This window comes from Epinephelus lanceolatus, chromosome 8 (assembly GCF_041903045.1).
Source record: "Epinephelus lanceolatus isolate andai-2023 chromosome 8, ASM4190304v1, whole genome shotgun sequence".
Classification (NCBI taxonomy): domain Eukaryota; kingdom Metazoa; phylum Chordata; class Actinopteri; order Perciformes; family Serranidae; genus Epinephelus; species Epinephelus lanceolatus.
In genome coordinates, this window is record NC_135741.1 from 26,576,050 (window position 1) to 26,599,519 (window position 23,470).

A 23,470-nucleotide genomic window follows, 5' to 3' on the forward strand; every position below is an offset into this window, starting at 1 on the left:
ATACTACAGTCTTGTTATATTAATCAGGAATTTTGATTCAGTATTGTTATTTGTGAGAACTAGTTGGCATCAAACCATAATAATAATAATAATAATAATAATACCACAAGTGGTATGTATTAGAATGCAGCTTAAATGTTTTCAGAAATGTCAGTGGTTTATTCCCGAAATCAGCTCGTGAAACGTCGCATTCTAGTGTGAACCAGTAAATGGCTGTTTGACAAATTTTCAGAACTGAATTTTTCCACAATAATGGATGGTGGAGAGTGCTTAGGAGATGTATAAACACTAGATTGGGTTTGTCATAAAAATGTGGACTGCATTTACTAAAAGCCTGTTTGAATAATCACATCTTCATACATGCAAATACACGCATGCAGGGTTACAGTGAGGTCACCACATTAAGATAAATCAAACAGGCTCTGAGGACAGTGCTGCTCTCTCTGGTGCCGTGCACTCTGTTTGATACCAACATGAAGTTAAAAAAAAAAGGGGGGGGGGGATTATAATTTTTTAAATTTGTGTTACAGTCAGTACTTTGATCCATTTGAAGTGAGAGAAATTAAGACATTTTTGATCTGGAATAAACATCACATAGATTTGTGATTCCTCAGTATGTGCATGACAGGCTATGGACAGATATAATGCAGAAGCTGTTCATTGATTAACCTTAGAAAGTCCCCAGCTGCATTATAAGCAGCTTGTGCAACCTCATTACAGGAGGGGATGTTTTTCATGTCTTGAGACTTGCGTGTGACACGGCGGACAGCACGGCAACTGTGAAGCTTTAAATGGATCCACTAACCTCATTTAAGAGGGCTTCCCCTCCCCCTGACACTTGTGCCGCTGGCGTGTTAAGATGATAATGAATTTAAAGAACACTTATGACTAATATGTCAGGCTTTTACCCTTTGAAAGGCGACGGACTCGCTGGAGCCGCAGCTCCGGTCTGTCCTGGGCATCCGTCTCAGCCCTGCTTTATCCCCCCAGTGCGGGTCTGGACGAACGGGATAATGGGATGTCCAATCACGGAAATGTGATTTCCATTGACCGCAGCTTCGTAAGTGAGTCGTAGAAGGGTCTTAACAAATTGGATTTGGCCAATGGATGTGAAAAATACAGGGCCTCTGTATACATGTGTGAGCGTATCTGTGCTGTCTCATCCACACATCATCAAGGCTGGCGGCAGCACCGTGTCTCACCCACTTGGTTGCTGCAGCCTACCTACTGTAACTGCACTTTAATCTACACTGGCACATCAAAGTGGCATGTGGCAATTATTTATTCACATTGTTTTTTATCTTAACACAATGCCTCATGCAGAAAAATTAACTTCAGGTGGGATTACATGATGAGATACTTATGAGAGACACTATTCCACTGCAGTTTTTCTGTGCATTGTTAAATATATATAATGTCACTGTGTGAAACATTAAAGAATAGATTGTTTGGTTCGTTCAGGTGGCTGGGTTTGCATTAAGAGGATTTGTCTGTCGGTGTCAACAAGTGCTGCTTTCATAGCTCATCATTCTCATCCAGACGTCCTCTCAAGTTCATTATACACCGGTCCACCTTCTTTTAACCAGATCAGTGTTAATATTCGACGGCTTTACAGATTAGTAATTAGTTTACTTGGTGCTCCACAGATCTGCTCTCGTCCTGCTGAATAAGCACAGAGCATCCCGAGACTGAAGTGCTGCCAAATCACGGAGCCAACCAAATAATCGTTATCACAATAAAGTGTACACAGAAGCTCCTTGGGGTGTCAGAACCAAAGTGTGGCTCCTGTGAAATGCACAGGAACCGAAAGGTAGAAACAAAATCTAGTTTTGTTATCACCTCGGTGTATTGTCTCGGTGTCAGTGCAGCAGATTGTTTGTATCTGACTTTCGTTAACACTGATTTATGGGTTTCATCTCAGGGACTAAATATTTGATACCGGTATCTTCTGATTTTAGTGTCTTACTCAAGGGCAAAACAAAGCCTACCTTAGTGTTTGTTTCAGTTGGCCGTAGATAACAAGGCTTTGATTGAAAAGTGCTGACTGAGAGTCTGGGTAATTACCCAGCAACCACTGTGGATTTTATAAGTTACACCCGCTGACGTCTGCCTTTCAGCCTTTGCCTTGTAGAAGGGGGAAAAAAAATCCGCCATACCCATTATTAACGTTCACGAAAACAAACGAAGGCTGTTTCTCTCTTTTTCAATCATGCATGAGGCCATTTGCTACTTGATCACTTACATATGCAAATTCTTCTTTTTACAAAACCACAAAACATCCAAGCTGTTTTTTTTTTAAACATAGTCTGTTTGTCAGAGGCTAACACTGGGTCTCCTCACATAAGGGCCATCTTGTCCTGTGTTTGTTCACTCAGCAGGGAGTAAACAAGATTGAAGCAAGCAACATACTGACTTTAGCATAACCTACTAATGTCACATCTAGCTGGTCTTCTGCAGCAAGGTTACAGTTGAGGTAATTGTGGGTGTAATTTTGATAGACCTGGATTAAGGCTGGACCAGACTATTTGACTTTTTGGATATTCATTAGCTGGGTAGGTACTTGGTTTTCCATTTTGGGATTCAGATACCCTTTTTTGTTGAGAAATGACAATAAAGAAATTATAACTAAATATAAATCTTATAAAAAGAAATCTTAAATCTTCAATTAGTTGGAGCCAGTAAACTGTTTCAACACTTTGTTTCATAGCGCTTTGTCAGGCGCAGTCTCAGATTCAGAGCCTATTATTATGAGCATTTATGTAGGTCTATAATTTATCCATGATAAGAAAAATTGTCACAAGCTGTTATTATGTCACAAAAAGCCAAAAAACAAACCCCTCTTGATTACAAACATGCATAAAATGAACGAACCCTTTTGGAAAATGTTTTTAACAAACAATACTGTAGAATAACAGAATCCTAAAAAAATGGATGCCTTTAATTAAACGGAAAGATGTGTGTTGCATGCCGTTCATCTTTGAAAATATCTGGCTGAGTCCTTCATGGTTTATGTTTATCACCCCCCAACTCTCGCTGAAGTTTCAGATATTGATTATTGATTACTGCCGGAGCTCCAGAGCCCAAAAAGTGGTATTCACACAGCCCTGACGTAGTTAATCCTTGAACTGTCTGCTTGATAGTGCAGATCCCAGTGAAATGTTGAGGCAGTGTGAGCTTTGGTGTTCAGTGAGAGAAAACTGTGGTGTCTGCCACAGATTCACGCTGTTGGGTGGCAGATTAGTGAAATTAGAAGCAAACAGAAGCTTAGATTCATAAACATTTAGGAGAATCTGATATTACTTCTTAGTATCACAGTGTTTTTTCCCTTTGCAACCCACCATGCTGTAAGAAAACACGTCTTTTCATGGAGCAGCATTGGCTCATATTTGTTAATGGGGGTCTGTACTCAATCTGCACAATAACCACAGAGAGACAAAGACACTGATGCTGAGTTAGCCACTGTACGCCCATTGCGTTTGACATTTTGTCCTCTGGCTTTATTGAACAACTGTGTCATTGCCTTATGCCAGTAAGAGGTCACGGACAGTGTGAAATTACTGGAAATGGCTCTCCCCTAAAGCACTAATTAGTGAGCTTGGAGGTTTTATAGCTTTCTAGAGGAGCTTTCCGCTTCAAGAATTTTTGGCCTTGTTTACACGCATTTGCCATGGCAACAGAGTCAGAGCAATTTAGTAGTTGATTGGGCGTTGGCTAGCAGTAAGACGCTTGTTGTTTCCACATAGAGCAGTGTTTTGTCCGTTAACTCCCTATCAAAACAGAGGATCAGCAGAAAGATGGTCAGCGCTGTTCCAGCAATTTAGTTTCAGATTTGGCGTTGGTTTGAAGCGTGAGGTTCATCATTTCCACATGTAAAGGACGGTGTTTACTATTAAGTACATCCTGTCATACAGTATGTTTAAATCTGCCAAGATATTAAGAGCTTTGGCCTTTCATACAGCACCTACAGTACAACAGTGTGCTCTTTGACAACCTCAAAACTATCACTCACTGTAAATACAGGTTTCCTTTTTTCATAGAAATGTCCCTTAAAACTGTTGTGTAATACATTAGCGATACAAATAACAGAATTAGAAAAACAAAGACATAATAGCTCAAAGTGTGAGCCAGAGGAGATATTTACAGTAGAACCAGCAGTGTGTGCATGGCTCAGTGCAGGGGAACTTAAATGCAACATGGCGGCCTTACCGTATTCTATTTCCATTGTACTTTTCTTTCCTCCCTTGGCTGCCTTATCGACCTCATGTCAGCCTGTACAGCAGAGGAACAACAAGGAGAAGTGAAGCCCAAGTGAAGCCAGGCTACTCTTACTTATTTATGTATCTATTTCTGTATTTATTCATTACCCCCTCTGCTTGCAGGGTTCCCAGTTGCGGGTTGCCTTTCGATCCAACTGTGAGCAGCATGACAATTGTGTTTCCGTTGCTCGCAGGAATCAAACAAAACATAAATTGTATACGAAACAGATCCATATCCTTGCTTAAAGCTTTACATAAAATGAAAGACTTTCATTATATTTTCTTCCTGTGGAGCATCAGAGCAACTTTATTCATTCCTTATTTCTCTCAACATTTTGCCCAAGTCCGTATCTCACCATGCTGTGGTTGTTGAATATTACATATTGCCTAGTAGTATTTGAATGTTGCTGTGGGCCACCTGTGCAGGTTGGCGTTGGCTGTGTGTTTGCCCTGTTGTCTTGAGAGCAGAGAAGGGTATACAGTAAACCTGCGAGCACCAGATGTTGCAGCGCTTGCGACCTGTCTTTCTCTCTCCCTCTCTCTTCTCTTGCTCTCTTTCTCTCTCCTCCTCCACTCCACCACCTTCACATCCCTGCTGTCTGTCTGTCAGCACTTTCCCAGTGGTAGTGTGAGACATGGCGTCAGGGTGCCCGGGCTGCCAGCTCACACTGTGACCTCCAGCCCCGCCACCTCAGCTCCGCGTGCCAATGCCACAGCAGGCCACTACTGGGCATTTATACTGAGTCGACAGCCTTTGCCAGGAGAAAAGTTTTTTTCATGTTGTTTGGACCATTTTGAATAGCAACGCCTACGGAACAATGGAGCACAACCTTTTCTTAACAAAAGGAACAAGTGATCTGGAAGACAAATTTTGACTGGCAGTTTTTATGGCATTTTATTAGTTTGTATGGCATTGCATGATTCAGCAATACCTACTATATTTAATGCAACTGTGAAGATATAACAGGGACTGTGCAACCTGTCAACAGAAAAAATGTTGGCATTAAAAGTTTCTGCAAACCCTGGATACGTTACATTTACATGTTATTATGTCACGTATCCGCGACATAATAACATTTACATGTTATTATGTCGCGGATACGTTGAAACTTCTCGTTTCAACAACGCCGTGGTTAATGTGTGGTTGGGTTTAGACACAAAAACCACATGGTTATGGTTTGGAAAAGATCGTGTTTTGCCTTAAAACACCCTGTTGGGGTGCTAAGTCCCCTAAGCAGGGTATTTTAAATGTGCCGGCAACTGGGCTGACCTATGATAAGTGTTCTGATAAGTAATAAGTGTATTTAAGTGTATATCGCCTGAAATGCATCAAGTATCAAAACTTTTAAGTATCAGATGTTTAGTCGGACCCTGCCCCCATTGTTTGATCCGATATTTCCTGACCCTAAGTAAAAAGGTCTTACTTTAGACAATATATTTACTTTAGGCAAACTTTATTAACCACAGTTGAAAATGGTTTAAAACATTTTTATATTCCCCAAACTCAGTACCTAAACTTTACTATCATATTTAGACCACTATCAACTATTATAAATTGACAGCCATCCCTCGTAGAAATGTGATTAGTTATAAAGACTTCATGGTATCATCTCAGTAATATTGGATAGCAGTAGTATCCCTAACAGACGTTGAGTATTAGCACATATTAGTCATCCCAGCGTCTGGGTCAGTGTGTCTGTCCTGCGGCCGGAGATGAGAGGTATTGACCAGTTTAGGGATGAGCTGAGGATGAGATGATTGTCTCCGGCGTGCACCTGGGTGATAAGAACGCAGCTCATGTCCTCCTTTGCTATCAGGCCCGACAGCCACGATATAACCCCCCCCTCCATCCTCTCTGAGGCCCCCATCCTTCCCAGCTAACCCCGGTCTTAGGAGCTCCTTAGGGAGCGCTGACTCAGGTGACTGGGTTTTAAGACCCGCCCCTACCCCCCCTCTTCATCTTCCAGGGCTTGAGTATGACCTTGCCTCCACCCAGAGAAAGAGAGGGGGAGGGGACAGAGGGAGGGCAGAGGTGGATGAGGATAGAGCTAGGCCCTCATTAGCCCAAGCCGAGGCGGGACAGCTCAGGAAAAGTGCGCTAATTACCCCACTAACAATGTCCTTGCCGTTCATGGCTTAGAGCGACCACTTTGCCACGGGATAATAACCCCATCACCTCTCTGAGAAGTTCAGGATGGCATTATCATGATCACTTTAAATGATGGACAGAGGGTGGTGTTATTACGCAGCTAGCTGGTTGATAGATTTGGCTGCAGTTTCCTACAGTGGAGCATGTAACTGCAGTGTGTGTGATGTGTGTTTTGTCGGAGTCTCTGGGTGATGCAGATGGATTATTATATGACTTTAGGCACAATTTAAAGAAACCCTGCATCTCATTTTCTTTTTGAAGAAAACCATTGGGCCCTCAGACACAGATAGCTACTAATTTTAGCAAGTTGCACTCTAAAAAAAGGAGTCTATCATTAGTCTAAAAAGTTTGCAGTCACAGGCCAATCAAGCGTCTCCTTGCCTAGCAACCGGTGGGGACTGTTTTGTCTGAGACTGTTTTCTGAGTCATTGCTTCTCTGTGACTGAAAGGTGACTGGTGAAGCCAGCATGGCCAGCATTAGGCCCTCCATGCTTTCCTTCATCTTTTCTGTTAGCGTGTGGAAAACAGCTTGGCGACCGACAGCCTGACATTACAGTGGGAGCCTGTAATCATGGGACTGTAAAAACCCAAATCCAGCAGCCGCAAACAGTGTGGCCTCGTCATAGTGGTGGCAGCTAAGAACCATTCACCGCTTCTGTCCCATAAACTGTGCTTGCTGTGTCATACCAGACCCCCTTCATAGATGATTCTGCTTTCAATAAAGTTGCCAGTTTAGCCTATAAACGAGATTCCCGCTGACACGAGAGGATGCTGATACCATCAAACTGACATGTTTAAATACTGCATGTTTTTAGGGCTTATTTTGTGGACAAAATGATGGTGTTCAGGAAGTTTCCTATTCTTTAAGGCTTTGGGAGGCTCTGCCATGCAGCCTATATGTCACAGTCATTTAACAGTGAATGATATCTAGACTGTAACTTAAAAAGCATTTAACCCTGCACCTCTCCTACCACACAAGCTGTTTGCCATTACACTATGACTGCACTGGTACTGCACGTCTGCTATACTCCCCTCAAACTCTAAGCGCCTATTTCCCATCATTATGCCATTTAATGCGATCAGGATGGTAATCAGATTGCAAATGAAATACCTCCATGACACAGTTGTTTGGGTCCACTGGTGTGGGGAGGTTAGAAAGGCGGCTGGTGAAGCCTTTGGAAGGGCAGAGTGGCTCCAACCAGATCTGGGCCTAATCTATAAACTCTCTCCTGCTCCTCCTTTGAGTGCTGAAGGGCAGGGCAGCAAGTTTGGGAGACTCTTGTGGACAGCTGAGGTGTAGACATGACGATAGGAAAGAAGACCCGAAGTCCAGTGTCATATACCTCAGATTCACTGTGTTGCTTTGTAGATATTACATTCCTAATAAGTAAGTAAGACCTGTTCAAGGCTCGATTAATATTCTGTTTTTCATCATCTGCCTTTTCACATTATTCAATTGCCATATTTCTCTAAAACAGCACTTGGCGGCCTGAGTTAAAAAAGAGCCATAATCAGGTTTTAAGCTGCTAAACTACTTATGAGTTGTGAATATGTTCGTTAATGCATCTTAGTGTGGAAGATGAGAAGGGATGAGACCCAAAAGTGCTGGATGCGGTAGTCTGTCACAGTGTATTACACACCACAGAGCTAAGAGCCAGTTGACAGGACAGCCACTTGTAGCTGCTGAGTCTGTGTGGAGGTATGCATTTTTGAGAGGACAGTGCTATCTGGATGGAGGATTTCTGTGGTAAGTAGTGTGTGAAATAGTTTGAATGTTTGCACTGCTGCTTTATCACACACTGGTTTGGATTGCATTGTGGAATTAAGTTTGTTTGAGGCTGCTTTTAAACGTATGTATCCTCTCTTTCCTCTGTGTGTGTGTGTGTGTGTGTGTTACAGTCGTGACAGTGACCTCTCTACAATCATCTCCAACCTGCACCACACCAGACAGCACGGCATGCCCGAGGGCCAGTCAGCCTCTGACCACAACACCAGTACTGGACACACAGGTAGGACCCAAGTGATGCTGTGTGTGTATGTGTGATTGTGTCAGGATGTCTTTTTTCTTTCTCTTTCATTTTTCATTCATTCTCTTTCTTCCTTTGCACCCAGGCAGATGATATATCCCCCTTTACATCTCCTGTAACATATGTAAACGTTCCATTACCCATTTAATTTACCCTAATTTGTGTGATTTGGGGGAATTTAACATAAGCTTATTACTCATTCCTGAAGGTCGCTCTCAAGTTGATTACTTAATGTTCTTCCCACATTCTCTGCCGCTCTCCAGGATTTTTGTTAAACCCCCTGTTTTAAATTACCTCTGAATAAATAGCTTTGTTTGCCATTAATCCAGTTTCATGTGAGCAGAGGAACCATGGTGTGCATGTGCTAAGAGCTTTTCTTACAGCTTACAGATAGAGCACAGACAGCATTTAATCACAGCTATTTGTCAAGTAGCTTGTATGAGGATATTGTGCCGCCATTAGACACATATGTTTGGAAAGCCGCCTCTGTGGATAACACTGTTCAGCTATCAACCTACTGCACTGGATGTTTCTGCCCCACTGGTTTAGTGTTACCCATTTTCATGACATTTGTTTATGTCGTGTACCATATCCCAACAAGGCAACAGTGCTTCACAAGCAACCCAAACACAAGCTCATAATAATCCATCTTTAAAATTTTATAATTTCAGTACTTATTGAAACAGTTTTAACTGGTATGAGTCACACTTCGGTCCTAAGTTTTGTTGTTGACTATGAACTTTGTCTCAACTCTGATGTTGGCACTGATTTTAAAATGTATTCTTAATGTTGTTGGAGGATTTTTTACAGATTAAAATGCTTGTCAGCATGTCTTTTATTAATGTTCTACCACATGAAAGAAGAGATACTGATGGACATGTTATATAAAGATATGTATATTTGTGTTAGAAGTTTGAAAAATGTAAAAAGGGCCCATTTGCACATTGAGGAAAAAAAGATTATATTTTTAATTAAGATATTGAGACACCTCTTTTTGCCACCTCTTATCATTTTATTTAAAATAAAAGTAGGTTGTCTTTAGCCATTTAGCACCATTAGTTTCAAGTTCTTTAATTTCATATGCACATCAATTACAGTGAAACAGTTGTTAGACATAAAAATCTTGCATCTCAGGCTCCCTCTAACAATGCTCATTAAATATGCATCAAAGAAAATCACACAAGTAAAAAACAAAATGAGAAGCTAAGACATGAAATAGCACTGAAATTATAGTGATTATTATGGATGTAACCCATAATACTTGGCCTTTTTTTCTAGTATCTGCTGACTTTGGCCCACATGAAAGATGTATATCTAAAATACAGATCCTGAAAAAAAGACACCAGCAAATATAAACACATTTTAACAAACACTTTTTCCCCTAATTAACAAATGAGATGTCTTTTAATCAGTAAAGGCCATACCTTTGCTCTGCTGTTGCCCTGGCTTTGACCCTGTCCTTTCTTACAACATTAGCCAGAGGCACAGCTAGTACCATAATCAGCCCAGACCCAACACCTCCATACCCTCTCTCTGTGTGTTCATCTCCTCTGTCTGCCAGATTAATTGTCCATACGGTGCCTGTGATATCAGGCGGGGTGGGTGGAAGGTGGAGGGTATTAGACTGCTCAACAGCCAGCCCAGTCAGTGTCTTAAACCCCGGTTTGGGACGGATTTCCACCCAAATACTGGCCTAATCAGCCGCTGAACTTAATGGAGAAATCAGAGCCTTGGGTAGTTATCTTAATGAAGGAAGACACAAGGGGATAGAGGTGGGTGGGTGGGGGTTGATCGAGGAAGGGGTGAACACAGTGTGGCCTACGCTAAGGGAGGTCCAGGACCCTAAAATCTGTCCGTTTGAGCATTAAAGGGAGATTTAACAGGCTGCCTAAGCGGCTCGCTCCGTGTCAGTAAACAAGTCCAATCCGATCAGCCACTGGCTCTAATTCTGTCTGCCAGTGAAATTAGACACACAAACACACAATTACACACAAATAACACATAGTTATACAGATGCGTGCCCACGCAGAATCAACACAGGTTCAAATTTGCGACCAAATGCATAGGTGGGTGTAATGCGTATGAAGTTTTAGAGCAGTGGATTATTTGACTTTGAAATAGATGGAGACGGTAAGCGCAGCTCGCTGTCTATGATATTGTGTTTACTCTGTTCTGTCAGTCAGCTCTCCTGTTTGACTTACCCTCCCAAAAACGTCATTCAGTGAACTGTGGAGGGAGAGAATCTGAGAGACAGAGAGAAACTGAGGATAAGAGAAAGGGAAAGTCAGCAACAGAAAGAGAGAGAGATGCAGTGATGGAAGAAACATTTGGAAATAAAGAGACAGAGGAAAGAGAGATGAATGAGTGCGGTGGTGGTATCAGGGGAGGGCAGGCGGCAGCTATGGCGGCGGACGGCTCCGTCTGTTTGTGTGTGTGTGTGGGTCAGGAGGAAAGGGAAGCAGGCTTGCCGGGTCGTCTCTGCGCCGGAGTGGGCCGTTAATTAAATCTGAGGGACAGACAGGAGGGCTGCCTCCCTCCCTCTCTTCTCCTCTCCCTCCCTCATTCGCTCTCTCACTCCCCAGCCGCTGGCTATTCAGAGGCTCTGTGAGAGGTGGAGGGGAGGGAGGAGGGAGGGGCAGAGCAGGGGCGCCGACGCTGAGAGTCTGGCTGCCTGTGGAGACTGTAAACCGTGGCTCTGCGGTCAGACCGGAGACTCAAACAGGCAGATAAGGTGTTTTTGGACCGCCACTCTCTCTCTTCTCTGCTCCCTGCACTCAGACTCCCAGAGGCAGTTACAGCCTGTCGGTGTGTGTGTGGTTGGGGGGTTGTAGCAGTGGTTTGGGGCTTGAGCACATTTTTGTGTGTGTATGTGTGTTTGAGCGTGCGCACCTTTCCGTGTGTGGTTTTAAATGCTTGGTTTTAGATGTTTGCTTGCGTGTGAATCTGCAGCGTGTTTGTGCAAGACCTTTCTTTTCCAACCTGATTGTGAGCGAGGATTGCTTTTAAAGTATTACTGGCTAATTATTGCACGATTAGCATAGAAAGCCAATTCTAAACAAAGGAAACACTCCAGGATTTCTGATGATATTAGCTCTGTCACACAGAAGCAAGAAGGGAAATGTGGGTCGTAAATATTTTAAAACATCCCACTGCTTAACAGGAATGTAATCGCACTGCCATAACAAAATGGCTTCTCAGGGTTATTATTCATAAAGACATGCTAACCCATCTGTCAAGAGATGAAATTCACAGATGCCAAAATAGTCAAGTAAATAGTGAAATGAATACTTATTTTTTCCTTTAGAGCACTTAAAGGAAATCAGAACAGAAGTTTCAGTGTAGTAAGTCCAGTCTGTGTGTGTTTTTTCACATCATCTTTGGGGCAGTGATTGGTGTCTTTGTTTTTTTGCATTTCATTTCTAAAGGTCACCTCATAATAGACAAGTGTCGACTGTATTTTGCCTTCATCCTTAAAGTTGAATTTGATTCAATGCTTTTTTAAAGTTTGGACAAGCTACTTTTTGTGTTGTTCATGTTTAGAGTAATGCATTGCTAAGTAGCACTTCAGATTTCACTGTTATCAGAGGTACTGTTACAGTACTGACATCAGTCAGTGAACCTGTGAAAATCTTGTGACTTCCATTTTGAATAGAAATCCAACAGAGTTGTTTGATGATGCCTTTAAAACTTTAATAGCATTAATAACTTGTGGCTTGAACATTGACTTGAGCAGAATATTAATATGCATATTCTGACAAGAGCAGTTGCCTAGCAAAGCAGCTGTACGAGGAAGAAGCAGTTGAACGCTGTAATGACACATTAAAGAGATAAGAGTACATTTAAGAATGGCAGAGGCCAACAGGTGATCAAAAACATAAATATACTTTATCAGAAGGATTTTGTTGTGAGCTGTTAGTCATGCTCAGGTTAGATTCACCTTTTTTCCATCCATCCATTTAATCTTATGCTTAAAACAAAGAATTGAGTAATTTACAACTTACTCAGCTCAGGACCCTGTGTTACTGCTGCTGGAAACATCACCTCTTGTGCAGACGATTTTTACAGGAAGGACCTACTGCAGCCGACAAAATAAAAGCTTGCATAAATAGCCTTTAGGTTCAGTTTATTGTGTTATGTAACTTTACTGTATTGCAAAGGGGACATTTATTCATGTGACAGTGTCACAGATTTAACAGACTGTAAGGTCAGCCATACATCACACGTACCAACCCTGTCTTTCCGTGATTTCCTTTCTTCTTCTTTAGTTTTCTGCCTTAAATTCTCTCTTCCTGTTAAAAAGACATTGAGCATGACAATCTGAGAAGCCATGGTTCTGTGTGTGTACGTTTGCACGTGTTGGCGATGGCGCATCCTCTCTTCAGCGTGAGCAGAGGCGCCTCTCTCCCCATCTCCATCACCCACCCCCATTCCTCCCCCATCCTCCCCTCCCTCTCCCAGCTGCATCGGCCTGTAAGCCAATCAATGGCAGGGCTTTCAGGGCCGGCGGAGGCCCCGGCGCATGGAGGGGGGATCAATAAGTTATTAGCACCATTCTGTCAGCTGTAATGTGGAGATTGATCGGGGGGCTGCGGCTGGCGGCCCACCCCACGTCCCCGCCTGTCACTCCCCCCCCCTTCTCTCCACACGGCCCCCCCTCCCCGGCCTGATAAAGATGACAGATTAACGGAGTAAGAGAGGAATTAAGGAGTCTGGCTGTCTGAGCTGTCACCACGCTCCATGGGATGGAGAGTGGAGAGGAAGAGGACTAAAGTTTGAGGGAGGAGAGGAAATCAGAGAGTAAGAAAGAAAGAGGAATGCCTGCCTGATGGTTTGCCCTGGTGGTGTCACATGAAAGAGAAGTGGTTTAGGTCCTGCTGTTTCCTCTTTCTCTGTCTGTTTTCATCCCTCTTTTCTCTCAGCGGGAGGAACAGCAGATAAGGAAGAGGTTAACTAGCAAGGAGGAATTGGGTGGTCGAAAAAAAGTTCGCTTGTAGACTGTTTACCAGAAACGGCAGAAACAGAGGGCATAGCTGTTAATGCTGTTTGCACTTAATTATTACACTCTTTTGACAGTTAAAATCACGGTACACTCCTGACTCCATAACCACTAATTCTTCAGCATTATTAACAATCAGGTGATAGGGAAATGCCCGGGGTAGCAAACTTGACTGTAAGCAGTGTTAGTGGGAGTAAAAGGGTTAGCATAGACGCTAGCAGAGCTCAGGGTTCGGCATTAAAAGGGAGCGCCGGAGCTCTAAGAAGCCCCATTTAATTGGCTTTAAAAGCTTTCCGCCCTCAAATCTCTGGCCCTCGGGCACTCGCTCAGGAGACGCAGTGTCTTGAGTGAGGTCGGCTCAAGAGACGACTCAAGTGTGTGTTTGATCATGAGAGACTCTGGGTGTGGGTGTAAGCGTGTGTGTGTGTGTGTGTGTGTGTGTGTGTGTGTGTGTGTGTTTGGAAGAAGAGGGGGTTTAACTAATGGGGGTTCTCTCTCTCTCTTTGTTAATATTTCACTAATAGGATAGATGGAGACCTTTTTGTGTTTGTCTTTTTTGTGAGAGGGCCTGTGAAAGAAATAGACTGAACATGATTTTGAAAATGAGAAGAAAACAGAGTGACATATCATAAAAGAGATGACAGAAAAAGTAGGAATTGTGAAAGACATTCAGTATATGTGTATGTGTGTGTCTGTGTGTGTGCATGCACTTGTCCATTAGCCCCCCTCCCTCCTCCCCACACGGTCTCCTTAGGATAGTATAGGGAGTGGATCTCCTCAGGACCTGAGAGGCAACATCAAACACTGGATCATTAGTGAACCTCCCCCCTCTCCCTGTCTCTCCCTTTCTCGTTCCATGCTCGCCCTCTCATCAACACCAGGGCTCCTTCAGCAGCCCAACAAAATCCTCTGAGTCCTGTCTAAGTGTCTCTCTGTCTCTTTCCGCTCCCTGTCTATCTGTGCCTTGTTATAGAGAAGAAAGAGCATAAGTTTGGGTGATAGGTTAAGGGTTAAAGGTCAGACTGCACTCCAGCTTTACTTCTCTGTAGATGACTGTCCAGGCGTTGCTAAGGTAACAATAATATCAGGAGTGGACACATGACAGAAATGTTGTTTGCTTGGGTATTGCTATGAAATTACCTTGTGTTTTTTACACCATGTTCAGTGTTTCTCCGCAATGTTTACACATGCTGTGCAAATGATGAAAAATTGCTTTGTTGAAAAAGGGAGACGGAGAAAGAGAGAAGAACCGTTCTTCTCGAGGGAGGGGGGAAAAAACACTCCCCCCACCATCCCTAAAAATAAGCACCAAAAAGTGAGAGAGAGAAAGCGAGTGAAAAGAGAAAGGAGGGAAACAGTTGCTGCTGTGGCTTGGCTGTCTGTGTGGAGGAAGAAACGGAGTCAGAGAAAAAGCAGAGGTGCATGAGATAGAAATAGAGAAAGAAAGAAAGAAAGATAGATAGAGAGAGAGAAAGATAGAGCAATGACAAACGGCTTTTTCCTTCCTGCCGGCGCTGCGTGCAATGTGCTCTGCATCCCCTCTCTCGCTGATTAGGCCCGTATTGATTTGAGGTGTGTTTGAGGGGGGTGGAGGTGAGGCGATTGGGCGGGAAGGAAGAGAGGGATGAGAGGGGAGGAGAGGAGGAGGAGGAGGAGGAGGAGGAGGAGGAGGCAGTAGGGGGTGCTGTAATTGTACACTAGATGCTCCTCTATGGTGGCAGGGGAGGAGGTAGGGGGAGAGCAGAGAGGAAGAGACGGAGGCAGGGTGGGTGTTAATGGGAGGAGAGAAAGAACTCCTGATGGGAGGAGGTTTCAAACACACCTAGAGGAGAAAGAGAAGGAAGCAGATGGAGAAATGAGAGGAAGATCCGAAGTGTGTTTATGAGGGGAGGACAGCAACAAGAGAGAGGGGAGTAGCTGTCGTGGAGGTACAAAAACTAAAAATAAACACATGATATAGTCATAATGTCGGCTGAGAGGGATTTCTCAAGCAGCTGAGAGGCTCTCATGCACTTTAGCTCAGTCAGAGGCTTTTGTGCCAACATCTGGAAAAAGTGAAGAAAGAAGAGAGGAGAGAGGAAGAGCAGTGATAACACTTGAGGACAGACTGTTGGAAAGAGACGTTGGAGGAGACACAGAGAGACAGAGCCCTCCTCCCTCCTTCAGATAGACAAACACACACACGTGAATGAGCTGGGCAGATCTGTCATCCACGGCGGTGCAGGCCCCCTCTCATATCTGACAGAACAGGCACATCTCCAGACGCCCGTGGCTCGCTTCACTCGCTCTGTTTCTCTCTTCCCCTCCACCTATCACTTGTTTCCTCTCTTTAGCTCCTTTTTTACCCTCTCTCTTCTAACTCTGCATTTTCAAAGCCACTGCCATGTACACAGGTAGGCATAGAGCAAAGCGGCAATATCAAGATTTTACTACAGTCTTCTTACTGACTGCTCTTGTCTCTCTCTCTGTGTTTACAGATGACCTTCTAGGCAAGAGAAGAAGCTTCTCTCCCAACAGCAGCAGCGAGTGTCCCTCTGACAGCAAGAAGTCACGTAGCGTATCCCCCAAAGGTAAGACCACGCAGACTATTTGTGTGTTGTGACGTTACAGATGTGCGTAGACACATGTTTTCTGAAAGGACACGAGTGGACATTGTAGTAGGGAAGACAGGATGGCTGAGTGTTTAAGTGAAAGAGAGGGGAAGGAAGCTGCAGAGTAAAGAGGAGGGAGGCATGAGGTGTGATTGGTTTGGCTGCTGGTGGTCAGTGTGTTAGGGTTAGTATCACACACACACCTACACACACAGTCTCAGTTTCTCACATACTTGAAGACACTTCGATGCCATTATTTCTTTTAACCCATTCCTCTCTCGTACACTCACAGTTTGATACACACACACATTAGGGGAAGTCAGTAGAGGTTCAGTACACCCAAAATTACCAAAACATAGTATTATCTCACATATTATTATCCGTATGGAACCATGAAGACACCTACTGAGTTTTGTTTGGAAGACTCTGCTGCTGCTCTAATAAGATGGATGTTTTGTGCACCACAAAAGAATAATTTGTGGTGCTCAAAACATTGAGACGTGACATTTAAAAACTCTACAGCAACTTTTTCTTCCATGTGGAATGACTGGAATCGTTAGTTTACTCATCAGGCCTTACTTTTCACAGTTTTCAATGTGAACGCAGCACATACAGTAATATAATTCCTAAATGACATAATATCTTAGACCAGTGGTCATCAGCCAGGGGTCTAGGGATCTCCCAGGGCACCTTGCAGGAGTTTCGGAGATCCCCATAAAAATGGGGAATAGTTTATTTCCACTATTTAATACTCTATAGAAGCGAGTAAAGGTGCTTTTTATTATGCTTACTTCCCCATGTCCCTGTCTCCTTCTGTTACTGGGAAATTGTCCTTTTCCGCCATCATGGAGGATCTTCTATTATCTTAAAAGCACCTCGAGGAGACAAAGAGTGAGGAGAGAGTCGAGGCTTCTGGAGGAGCTCAGAGAAAACACAGGTGTATCCTGTGCATCTCTTTCTTGCATCTCTCTCTCACATTGTCATTGGGAGGCACTAAGATGGATAAACACTTGAGTGAGTGAGACACATTAGCATAGTGAAAAGCACCTGAAGAGTCATGAGAGTGACTATTCTGATGAAAGGTTTCACTTCCTCCATCGCCATCCTCTCAACTGTAGTTGACAGCTATAGAATTCTGGTCTTAATCATATCTGACAGCCAAAATCAGACAGTCTGTGAAACAAAATCTTATCAAATGTGTATTAATATAGGGGTCCTTGACACGAGAAAGGTTGAGAACCACTGGCTTTGATAATAGCCTCTGTATATAGAATCAAATTTTTGCAGCCGATCCTAACGCACACTTTTTTACCTTTTCATCTGCTCTACGAGAGCAACATAAATAACGGATCTTGAGAAGGCATACGTTGGCAAGACAATGCCCCTCTGTAGTGCTACAATCCGGTCACCATCCTCTATTATTCATACCTCCCTCATGCGGCGTGAAACCGGGCGCCCGGTGTGGTGCCGGCATAGCCACTGGGCCTGTCTCTCTGGGCTCCTGAGAAAGACTTCCTGACTGATGCATTATACAGCAGGCAAAACCACAAAACCAAGGGCAGCTTGCCGCACATCCAGCCTCATCTCTGGAGACACCTGAACAACATGCATACACATTAACACACACACTCTGGTGTAAGCCAAACATCATCAGCACACACACAGTGATACAAATAGCTGTGATTATTTGACATGTGGGTAATGTATTATTTTATGGTGGTAAATTCTGTGTAATAAATAGATGGGTGTGAGTATTTGTGTAAGTGCAGATTTAGCTGTGAGGAGCTCAGACTCATCCTGGTGTTGACCTTTGCCCTCTGGGTGACATTTGACCAACGGCAGCCTGCCTGGAGCCTCTTTCTCTGTAGAGAAGCACTCATTCCTGGCCATTATAGTCTTACTTAGACATAACCCAGCTTCTGAATGATGCATGGGTTTTTGTGGATGTGAGTTTGTGTGAGTACGTGTGTGTGTTGTGTGTGTTGTGTGTGTGTGTGTGTGTGTGTGTGTACTCGTCTGTGTCTGTTTGTGCACTGTGACTTGGCTTCCTTTTAAGGCAAATGGGGCTGTGTGTTTTTATTTTGACTTTGTGTTCTTGTGCCTGTGTGGTTAGGTTTTTGGCTTTTAAAGCAAACAACCCCTGTATACGCCTTGCACATATTCTTCCTTTGAGGAGTATTTGCATAAGCGAGACAGATAAAGAAGAGTGTTTGTGTGACTATGTGTAAGTGTGTGTGCAGCCGGCTGTCCAGAGAAATGCATTTAAGCCACTTCACAACACTGCTGATCCTGTGTCTTAACCTTGAGCTCTGTCCACATTCAGACCCCGACTCTGCACCTGCATGTGTCTCTGTATGTGTGCAAGTGTTATCTACGCGTGTCTTCTTGCCTGCAAGTTCGTCGACACACATTATCCCTTAATGACTAATGCAGGTGGAGAAATAGATTGAGTGAGAGAGACAGAGAGGGTAGCATAGGGATGGAGCCAGAGAGATTGGATGCCGCTGTGTAAATGATGTCTGTTTTTCTTTCTGTTGCAAAGTCGGCACCCCCTGCTGTGTTTAGAGAGCGAGAAAACTTCAGACAGTCACAGACAAGTTGCGTGCGCACACATACACACAAACACACACACACTTGAGGACCTTGGGTGGATTAGCTGAAGCTTGGCGGGGGAGACAGAGATGCTTGCGTGCTTGCTTCCTCCCCCACCACCACCTCCAACCCACCTCCGCTCCTCAGCGCCACTCCTGCTCGCCTGCCCGGGGCCAGGCTCAGGTTTCAATAAGAAGGAGGGTGGTAAAAATAACCCCTGCTTTCCTCTGCTTCTCCCTCCTCCTCCTCCTCCTCATCCTCTTTCTCCCTCCTCTAACTCCCAAACCACCTCCCCATATCCCCCACCACCCTTACCTTAGATCATGTTACTATTGACAGAGAGAGGGAGGAGGGAGGTCAGAGAGAGAGATTAAGTGTGGGGACTGACAGCTAGATAGATATCATACACCACATCACCTTCACAACACCTTAAACACAGCACAGCAGTGCACATAAATACACACTTGATGGAAGAAGCTGAGCCTTTTTCTGTAGTCTGTATTAAAAAAAGGCCAAAAGACAGTACAGTAAAACAACCCTACTTATAACCTTTAACCTTATGTGAATGTTACTGCAGGGTTACTGCTTTGCTTTCCCTCGCATCAAATAGTGAGTTCATGCGAGGGTCAGGCTCAGATCATTAACAATGCATTGCTGCATGTATATATCTACATCTGAAGAGGTTTCCAATCCATCAGGGATTTTTTTAATGAATAATCTGCACAAGCATGTATTTTGGCTGATAACTGAGGAAGCATTCACATCAGAGTGCAGTAATCGTCTGATATATGCAAGACAGAGGGTGTATAAAATGAGTTCTGGTTAGTTCTTCACTTTGTGGTGTTTTTTCCTATGGCAGTGTGTCCTGATTGAATGTTGTGATGTTTTTTAGAACTGCCTAAGAAACTGTTTTCATCCTAAAAAATATACACCTGTCTTATCGTCCGGAATTACCAAAAAGCATTCCTTCTCTCTGAATTGTGAATCTGTAGAAAGCTCAGAGTGCTCTGAATTACTCATGAGCTCTCCATTCAGAAAATCTGTTCACACAGCTGAAAAATTCACTTCAACAAAATTCATGTTTATAGTTCAGTTTTAATTTTGAACTACGTTCACAGTCCCAAAATGAAACTATTTTACATGAATTTCTTCTATTTATTTATTTTATTTTTTTGATAAAATAAAAACTTCTGATCGTCATTTCCTCTCAGATATTTCCCAAGACTGACTGGAGTCTTCAACTTGATGTGTCGTATTAAATTTGTTGCCGATTTGCCTGACATTTAGACTTTTTTCTTCTGGCAGGCACAATTTGCTTAAAAATGTGAGATTTTTTCCGTTGAAATCTGTAACTGATTTATTCATTAAACTTCTTAAAATATTTATATAAACTGACATCAGCATTACAGGTAGCTGCGCTGTCTGAACTGCAAGCCGATGTCAGAATCCGTCCTCTCGTTGAAAAGTGTTTCCCTCCTGTTAAAATGCCTATCTACTCTTTGTGGTTAGGTTTAGTTCAGATATAGCTATTGTGAAACACGAATCGACGGGGAAACAGTCTTCAATACAACACTAGCATTCTGCATGTGTCATTAATCCTTGGGTGCCGAAAAATGTTGCATGAGCGTTAAATGACGACGAGATGAGATGAATGAGATGAGTGTAGACGTGAATGAATACATAATTATTTAATCATATGCTGAAAAGAGAGCTCACTGTACAGTATTGCGGTAATGGCATGATAGAGTTATAGCGCCTGCAGTGTGAAGTCAGTATTTGTCCCCTGATGAGATGGATATTGACAGTCACTGATTAACATAAGTGTCCCCCTCCTTTCCTCAGAGAACTCCCAGAGCCCAGTGGTGGAGGCAGGCGGCAGCCACGGCCACATGAGCCCTGAGGAGCACTACAGGCGCATGATGTCAGCGCTCAGCGAGCAAGGATCCTATGAAGAACAGCAGCAACGACTCTACCAGCTGGCGAGCAGCATGGGTCTGCCCGGCCATGGTCAGTCCACTGGCTCTGTATTTGTAGGTGTGTGTGTGGTCATCATTATCCTCAGTGTCACTGTATTGGCTTTCAGATATCTGCAGATTCATGTTGTTGCACCTTACTGTATCTACCTCAGTGCACAGTAGATGTTTAAATTCAGAATTCATACTCTACCAGTGAGAACTGACTCATGAAAGATCTAGAGGTACTCTTCCCTTTAAACTTTGAAATAACTTTAAAGTTAGTTTGAAGTAACTTGAGATTTACTTCAAACTAAAAGAGGTTCCTTTGGAAGCACTTCACCAGCTTCTATAAAAAAAACCTCTTCCATCACCTGTCACCAAGTCACTGTGATGCAGTGCTACTTTGTAACCCCAGAGTGTCGCACTGTGTTCAGGGTACCATGTTAAGGTGTGCCACACTGCTGCCATTGTAAAACCCCAGCCATGGAGACGGCTGACATTTCTATTTGCGGTGCTTGCCCACCCCGTGTCAAAGTGTCACTCAGGGTGATTTCTGACCACCATGGCTCTCCGTTGTTAACAACACCCACAAGGCTTCGCATGCATCAACACCGCGATTGATCCAGGAGCTCTCATTGGCTGCCTGCCAACCCTCTAAATCTCGCAACACCCTGGAAACCACCAGTGTGTCCCAGTTTTTCTCAATTTCTACAGTCACATAAAATTTACTGGTTTTAGCTTGAGAGAATTGTAGTTTGAAAAAAAAGAAAAAAAGAAAATGAGAAAAGTTGCCTCGTTTGGATTTTATAAGTTGGCTTTATATTCATCTCACTGTGGCTGCCATTAAATTTTAACCTTTTTCTCACATTTTTGTAAAGAATGTAACATTAAGTCTTACCAGCCTTTATGAGCTCTTTCGCAGTAGCATAAATCCAATCGATGCCCTGGCCGGATTGTAGTTTGAGCTACTTTTATTTTTATTTGATTAGTAATGATTTTTAATTGCTGGCTGCAAATCTAGGGGGCGAAGCCTATAAACGCTTTAATTGCCTTTTCCCCGTGTCTTAGAGGAGTTAGAGGCAAGATGCAGTGCATTGTGGGGGTTTTATGGCCCAGGGTGCAGTCTGATCGCTGGCTTCCTTTCCCAGAAACCTCGCCGGTATGAGGCAGACGCTCTGGCGCAATACAGACATACTCGCTCCCTTTCTTCACTTCCACATTCCAAAATCGTTTGATAGTTTCCAAACTGTCCTTTATTCAGCACGCGTGCATTCCTCTTCCAAACTGCACTTAAAAGCTTACTATGTGCAGAAGAAGAGGTAAAGAGAAACCAGGAATATGAGTCCAAAAACAAAAAAAAAAACCTGAGGAGAGAAGTGGTCAAAGGAAACGAGGGAGGAACAGAGACGAGGGAAAGTGAATAAATAACTTCTCCTGGAGCAAGAAATGAAGAAAAAAAACAAATACATACAAGTTTACGGTTCATTAATGATGCTCAGGTCACACACTTAAATACAACTACCATTTAAAACACAACTTCACGGGAAGATTTCCTCGTAGCAACGTGTGTGTTTACATTTGCTGTTGTGTTTGTGCGTGTCAGATCCTCTAAGCGGATGATGAGCCATGGGCATCACAGGCTTTGCCAACACTCCCTGACAGCCAAGCCTTTGGTGTTACTAATATTCCTTTTCTTCCACACCTGGCAACTTCCTCCGTCGTAACCAACTGCTTATAAGTTTATGTAGAAAACTTATTATAACACCACCTTCACATCCTCCCTTTCTCCAACTAACAATCAGAGCTTGTTAAGAAACTGACACTCTGAGACACAAACAGTCCAGGAAGTGGGACACGGGGACGCCTTGTCTTTTGAGAGACTGACACGAATCACTTCAGCGAGAGCCCCTTGACATTGACCTGGTCTCTGATGGGGCCCCTGTGACCCCCTCCTCCCCACCACCACCCCCATCACCCCTACACATCTCCATCTCAAGCACTGCTTTTATACCCTCCACTCCCCTCCTCCTTTTCCTTACCCCCACCTCCAACTTTCCCTTTAGCCTTGGTCCCCGCAGAGCATCCTTTCATGTGTTTGAAGTGTGGGGCACAGAAAATTAAAGTGTGTGTGCGTGAAAGAGGCAGGGGTGAGGAGGAACTCTGTGTGCATGTGTGTGGGTGTGTGTATGAATGTGTAGGTGCAAGGTGTTGTTTGAGAGGTTCTCTCTGGACCTGATGGGCAAAAGAGGAGTAGAGAAGGGGAGTGGGGGGCTGCAATTGGGGGTGGAGGTGGAGGGGTGGCAGGGTTGTAGAAATGGCCAGGAGGGCTTTCCCTCCCTCTTCATATGATGAAAGGAGAGTGAGGGAAGGAGAAAAGAAAAAGAGAGGTGGGGGTAGATATCCAGATGAAAGTGAAGGGAGGGGTGGGATGGAAGGGGCGTGCTTCTGTTTTGTCTCCTGTACTTTAGTCTGATTTGAAAACACGGCGCTACACACAGCATCTTTATCACCATCATCCCAGAGAGCCTGAAAACTCGAGCACGTGACTGGTCAAAGTACAGACGGTCAAAACCTTCCGAGCGACAAACTTGCCACATATTTACTGCTTGCTAAGCCCATGATATCAGCTGAATACCTCTTCCTGAAAAGATACTTAATTTTCTGGTGTATGGTGCGCTTTAGCGGATGGATGTCGGCTTTTGTGTACCTGCCAGTCCGCCAAATCCATCACGAGGCCGGCCAAGCTGCATCAGTGTGTCGCTCCTCTGCATTCTCACGCCGAGAAAAACCCGGCTTAACCGAGGGGATTTAGGCCCAACACCAGGAATGATGGCGGGGAGAAAAATGGGATGGCACAAAAGAGGGATAAGCGGGATGGGTCCGAGTGGTAAACTGGGACCTCCC

The 23,470-nt window shown here is 43.8% G+C and overlaps 1 protein-coding gene across 6 annotated transcripts in view; it reads left to right on the forward strand.

Moving 5' to 3' along the window:
* Positions 1-23,470, forward strand: part of samd11 (sterile alpha motif domain containing 11) — a 96,358-nt gene that overhangs the window by 57,543 nt on the left and 15,345 nt on the right. For 5 of the 6 annotated variants that reach the window (XM_033629520.2, XM_033629515.2, XM_033629517.2 and 2 more), the window contains 3 exons: positions 8,305-8,414; positions 15,906-15,998; positions 20,454-20,645. In XM_033629520.2, coding sequence (XP_033485411.1) covers positions 8,305-8,414; positions 15,906-15,998; positions 20,454-20,645 — 395 coding nt within the window. The remainder of the gene's footprint in view (positions 1-8,304; positions 8,415-15,905; positions 15,999-20,453; positions 20,646-23,470) is intronic. The other variant, XM_033629516.2, reaches the window with a different exon arrangement.